Genomic DNA, 6,326 nt, shown 5'->3' with positions numbered 1-6,326 from the left:
CATGCAGCACACACAACTCACACAAGCATGGACTCCACAGCCCCGGGCACACATGTGAGCCTACTCAGAGATGGATACACTGTCATTCTCAATAGACACACACACACACACACACACACACGCTCAGGCATGTGCGTACTCAGACAGGGAGGCTCCAACCATCACTCAGCCTGCCCCCCTCCCAGCACACTCACACACACACACACAGGCCCACACAGGCAGAGGCACATGGGGCTACATGGACACACACAGACCTGCACATGCACACCAGCAGCCCACCCTCGGTCAGCCTAGGGTGGGGGCAGCTTTGCAGCCCATATGGAGCCCAGACCCAGCTGGACCATCCGGAGTCTGATTGTGGGGTGGGGCTGGGGCATCTGTCCCAGGGGAGGATCTGTCAGCCTCTCTGTGCTCCCCACCCGGCAGGGACAGCTACCACACCCCACAGTGAGGTCTCGCCCTCCACCTTTAAGTCCTGTACATGTCCTGCTGGCTCAGAGCTCGTTTGCTCTTGTGGTCACAGCCACCTCCCCAGAGGCATTGGAGGCTGCAGGAGAGCCTGGGCATTGGAGGTCCACAGTGTGGGCAGGAACCCGGCTCTGCTCCCTGCCAGCTGTGTGACCTCAGAGAATAATTCCAATCTTATTTGCTCTTCAAAACAAATCTGAGACAGGTGCTACTGTCCCATCTCCCAGAACAAGAAAGTGAGGCTCTGCGGGTAAGAGCACTGGGCATTCCTTTCTAGGACCATGCTCTTTGCACAGATTCTAGGAGCTCACAGTGTCCTGGTTTTCCTTCTCCTCAGTCCGGCGGCTCCCTCTCAACCAGTGGGTTCCTCTTCCTGTGCCAAGGTGTGCTAAGGTATCCATGCAATCAGACCTGGATCCCCTGTTCTTCCCATTCTGCACCACCCCCAGGCCACTCCCAACACCTCCATGACAGCCTCTGTGCCCTTGGTTCTCTGAGCCTCTCCAGCCCAGACACCTTCCTGGGCTTCTGACCTCACTACCCAGGGGGACATCTCCAGGCTACCATGTCGGCCAATGCCAGGGCCAATGCCATTCACACAATATACATGCTCCTGAACACCCCTCCCACATCCCACTGGTTCCCGTAGTACCCAACTCAAATTGAGCCTGTCTGAGGCTGAACGCACCAGCTTCCCCGGGGCTCCTCCTGCTGGGATGTTCCCCATCTCAGGGAAGGGCTCTGTCTGCCCAGGTCACCAACTCGAAACCAGGTATCACTCAACTCTTCCTTCTCCCTCATCCCCCACGTCCAATCCACAACAAAGTCCCAATGACCCCACATCCAAAATATATGTGACCTCTTCCTTTCCGCTCCAGCCCCACTGCCCTCCCATCTCCCTCCTGGTTTCAGTCACCACCAGCACCTCTGGCCTGGCCACTGACTCCCTCCCACTGTTGCTCCCTCCAGCCCATTTGCCTCCCTGTCATCAGTAACCTTTCTATCTCTGAGTTTCCATCACACTAAACTGCCTTTGGTTCTGGAACCCATATGATCTCTTGACTCCGGGCCTCTGACCATGCCGTTCCCTCTGTCTGAATCCCTCCCCTTCCCAAGGCCAACTCATCCTTCAAGGCTCAGCTGAGACAGCACCCCCTCCAGGCACCTTCCCTGACTCCTCAAGCCTGGGATGGGTGCAGCGTGTCATTCATTCCCACAGCAGCCCTCTGGCTCCTCCCTTCATTCCAGCTCTGACCTGCAATCGCCTCTTTACTCATCCACGTCCCCCTCGAGCCTCGAAGTTCCTTGAGGGGAGAGACTGTGCCTGTGGTGTTCTCTGTGGCAGCCCCAGTGCTTGGTATAAGACCTGGCACATAACAGTTGGTCACTAAATCTTCTGTGGATGAATGAATGAATGAGTGCAGGACCACTGCTGAGCACATTACATACCTTTTCTCCTTTACTCCTTAGAAGAAATCCATGCAATCAGTGCTACTATCCTGTGGTCTAGACCAGGAAAGCAAGGCTACAGAGCTTAAAAACTTGCCCATGGTCACACAGCCAGTAAACCGCCGGGAACGGATTCAAGTAGATGTCTGTGTGCCTTCAAAGGCCTCCTTTCCACCCCACCTTGCCTTCCCAAGCCATTGTCCCTCTCGGACCTTTTTCTCATCTGTATATCGGGAACAAAAATCGTGCCTAATACATGACCTGACACTAACAGGTTCTCAGTAAATATCTGTGCCTTCTCTTCCAATCTCTGAGGCTTATTCAGGACAGAATTTCGCCAAACCAGAAACTTCCTGCATGCACATGTTCACGGAAACAGGTGCAGAGCTCCACACAGGCACATCTCCAGCGTCCGGAACTCACTAGGCCCTTAACCAATGTGTGTTGAGCAGACAGACGTAGTGAATGCTGACACATACTCAGAGGCAAAGCCACAGTAGGGGCTCAGGCACAGGGACACTCCGTCCCCATGATCCCTGCCAATTCTTCTCCTCTGCTGCTACGCCCCCTGCTAGCCCAAGGCGCGGGAAATATTTAAAACAATTTTATCCATGAAAATATGCTGTACAATGCACTCTACACGGCCTCGACACGGCACACACGCACACGCGCACGCTGACGGCACGGCCACGGTACACTGCCTACGACATGCGCCAGGGACGCCGCGCCCACAGCCCGCCCCGACCGGACACTTATAAATATGGGAGAGAGGAGCCAGCACTGGCACAGAGAAAGGGGTGTCGGTTGTGGGGTGGATGGGAGCTGAGGCCCGCTGGAGAGACTGAGACCAGCACTAGCGGGTGATGGGGAGGTCGGAAAGAGGGATTGACTCCGACGGAGGAGGGGAGAAGCTAGGGCCGGCAAGGATGGGTGGGAGGGGCTGAACCCTGGCGGTGGGAGGTGGTTTAGGGCTGAAAGAGGACAGCTCAGGGTGAACAGTAGGTAGGTGTGAGTGTATTTTCGGGAGGGGATTGCTGGCTTGGGGTGGGTGAGGCTAAGACCAGTAGGAAAGTGTCAACTGAGAACTAGACCGCAGTTTGGGGTGGGCGATTCGTCATGGCGAGGGCCCCACAAATGAAACTGAAGATTCGGAGACGCCCCCTGCCCCATCTCCCGGTTGGCTTCCCCGACCAGCGCGGCCCACCTCGCTCCTCGCCGTTCCACCCAGCCCGGAATTCGGCCTCCACTCCCAGACTTCCTGCCCCCGGGGGAAGGAGTGGGTCTCAGGAGTTTGGGCAGCAGTGGAGGGGTGCCCCAGCCCCTCCCCACCACTTCCTTCAGCGGTCAACTTCTGAGGGATGTCTCTAGCTGGGCTGGGGCTGCCTCCTGGATCCTCCCGCGGAGCTGGAATCGGGGGTGGGGTCCCGGGGATCAGGATGGGAAGACAGAGGCCCCTTGGGGCGGGGCAGGCACCCGGGGCGCGGGAAGCGGCCCTCAGCCCGGCACCCAGCTCTGGTTGGGGGGCGGGGCCCCGGCCAGGCCGGGCGGCGGCGGAGGCAGGGCCGAGTCGAAGTTGAAGTCCATTTCGTCGCTGTCCATGAAGTCGTTGAGGATGATGGACTCGACGTCGCACTCGAGGCTCCCGCTGAACATGTCGAGGTCCAGGTCGGCCGGGAAGCGGTCGGGCGCGGCACCCAGCGGCCGGGCAGCGGCGGCCGCGTACGGCCCGGGCAGCGCGTCCAGCAGGAGGCCGCCGCGCGGGGCCCCGAAGGCGGCCGCATGGCCCGGCGGCGCCAGGCCCGGGGCGCCCGCCTCGCCGGGCAGCGTCATAAGGCTGATGGGGTGGGCTAAGGCACTGCGCGAGGGCACAGGCGGCGCGTATGGGGCCGCCCCCTTGCCCGGGTAGGCGGCGGGCGCGCCCGCCAGCGCCAGCTCCCCGGGCGCTCCCAGCACCGGGCCGGGCCTGGGCGCGGGCGGCGGCGGCGGCAGCAGCGCGGACAGCGCCCCGGGGCGGAAGGGCGCGGCCGCCGGCGCGAAGCTGGCCTGCTTGTTCTCCTGGATGGTCTGCATGGGCAGGCGGCGCAGCGCGCCCAACGCCGGCGGCCCGAAGCCCCCGCCCCCGCCCCCGCCGTAAGCACCGCTCTTGCAGCCCCCGAAGTAGGCGGGCGTCCCGGCGCGGGCCCGCGGCCCGTACGCGTCCTGCGCGCCGTCCAGCAGGGCCTCGGGCAGCCCCGCGCCGCCGCCGCCGCCGTGCAGACCCAGCGGGCCTCCCAGCTCGGCCAGGCGGGGCAGCTCCCCCGGGCAGCGCGCACCCAGCGCGGGCGACAGCGCGCTCGCCGGGCTCGGGTACATGAGCGGCGACGATGGCGCCAGGGCCTCCAGGGCCTCGTCGTCCTCCAATTCGGCCGCCTCCCCTAGCAGGGGTCTCCCGCCACCGCGGAAGTCGGCCCGCGCCTCATAGTCGTCGCTGGCGTGTGAGGCCGGGCTGGTGGCCCACTTGGCCGCGGCAGGCAAGGGCCCCGGGGCTGGTGCGCTCAGGGGGGCTGTCGTCGGGGCTTCGCTCAGGTGCCTGCAGCTGCTGCTTCTTGCTTGCCTTGCCTTTGATGCACAGGAACTTGGCCCCGTTGTCCATGGACGTGGCCCTGCGCCGCGGGGTCTTGCCCGTCTTTCTGCCCTCGGGGTTCAGCATCCACCACGAGCTCTTGCCGGTGCCCTCGTTCTGCACGCGGATGAAACGGGTGTGCAGCGACAGGTTGTGCCGGATGGAGTTCTGTGGCCGGAGACAAGGACATGGGTGGGGGAGTGGGAAGTGAGGAGGCCGTGGGGAACGGGGATGGGGGAGAAAACAGAGAAGGAGGTGAGAGGATGAGAAAGGAGAGAGCCAGAAGGGAGAAGGGGGCAATGGAGTTGGGGGAACAGGTGTAAGTCCCCAGGTCGGACTAACCCGAACACCCATCCTCTCCCCCGCTCCCCACAGGCACTGCCCAGAGGGTGGGACCCGAGCCTTGGGCCTGGCCTTTCCCGGGAAGCATGGGCGAACCTGAGGGCGACTCTTAAGGGGCCTGCAGCAGGGGAGCAGGACCCTGTCTCCCCAGCTCAGCCCAGCGCCGCCTGGAGCTGGCCAGCCTGCCAGGGCCCCCGGGCAGATTATGTAAGGGCTCATGCCGCTGCGGCTCATTTGTCTGCCCCCCTCCCTCCCCAGCCTGGCATGGTGCCAGGAGCCCGAAAACCCAGGGCTCCAGAAATCAATCTCTCGGTGACTGATTAAGCCCTGTTTAGAACTAATTGCTCTTTCATGTGTGGGGAGAATAAATTACCTGCTTTAATTTCGTGTCTTTAAAATGCAACTGCAGGTAGAGAAGACTGTTAACCCTTTGCTGGGAGGGCCTGGCCAGGGAAAGCAGAATAAGCTGGGGGTCCCCAAGGTGGCTATAGGCCCGAGACTATGCAGAGATTTCCCCCAACTCCTCTGAGCTCCTGGGACCTCCACAGAGGACGTGGATCCCAGCAAGCCCCTCAAAACACATCCACTGGCCGTGGAGACCTCAGACCCCACCTCTGCTTGGTGCCCACCTTCAGGCCAGCCTAGCTCTCCAGCCTGCCCTTTGGGCTGCAGCCCACCCTTCCCTCCTGACCCACCTGAAGCAGAGTAGCTCTGCCCTCAAAGCCCCTTCCGTGGAGCCTTCACAAAATCCCCACAAAGCAGGTGGCGTAATCCCCATTTACAGACAAGAAGACCAAGGCTCAGGAGGTGAAGTGGCTTGCCCAAGGCTCCATGGCCCTTTCTGCTGTTCCTTCCTACTTCCCTGAGCTTCCTTTTTGCCACCCCTGCATATCCTCTTCTAAATTTCTACTCTGCCAGTCTCTAGTGATCCCCATGTCACTGCCTGCTTTTGCCAAGAAGGCAGGGGAGTCCACAGCTCCACTGACCTGGCTCCCCTCAGGAACCTGGAGGAGTAGGACTTCTGCTGGGCCTGCCACGCCCCACCACTGGGACCTCCCACCTGGTGGCCTTGACCTCCCAGCTTAGTAACTGCTGCAGAAACAGCATGGGCTTGGGTATCAGAAGGGCTGGGCAGGATGCCTGGCTCTTTTCAGCCACCTAGCTATGTGACCATGGGCTGCTGACTCAATCTCTTATGAGCCTCAGTGAACTCTGAAAAAAATGGGCAACATTCAATAACCACTTTCGAAGGCTGTTAGATCATTACCTGAGATAATGTGTGTGGGTAAGTGTTTGGTGAACCCACCAGGTGCTCATAGACGTTGGTTAAATCCCTCACTCTGGCCAGAAGACCTCACCTCTTAGGTCACCCAACAGACCTGCTCTGTCTCTACCTCCTTAATATCATACCCTGAGCATAACTGTGCTGGGCACTAACAACCCGGGGAAGCTGGCATTACCCCAT

General features: G+C 60.8%; 1 protein-coding gene across 1 annotated transcript; it reads right to left on the bottom strand.

The window, feature by feature from the left end:
• Nucleotides 1–3,143: 3,143 nt before the first annotated feature.
• LOC131403686 (forkhead box protein O6-like) lies at nucleotides 3,144–4,699 on the bottom strand (the record flags this gene model as incomplete). The annotated part of the gene is given in 2 exon segments (XM_058538065.1): nucleotides 3,144–4,452; nucleotides 4,454–4,699. Coding segments are annotated over 2 exon segments (1,287 nt in total), but the record flags the coding sequence as incomplete, so codon positions are not given.
• Between the last annotated feature and the right edge of the window lie 1,627 nt (nucleotides 4,700–6,326).

This window comes from Diceros bicornis, unplaced genomic scaffold (genome assembly GCF_020826845.1).
Source record: "Diceros bicornis minor isolate mBicDic1 unplaced genomic scaffold, mDicBic1.mat.cur scaffold_789_ctg1, whole genome shotgun sequence".
Taxonomy (NCBI): domain Eukaryota; kingdom Metazoa; phylum Chordata; class Mammalia; order Perissodactyla; family Rhinocerotidae; genus Diceros; species Diceros bicornis.
This window is presented reverse-complemented; position numbering and strand designations above follow the sequence as displayed.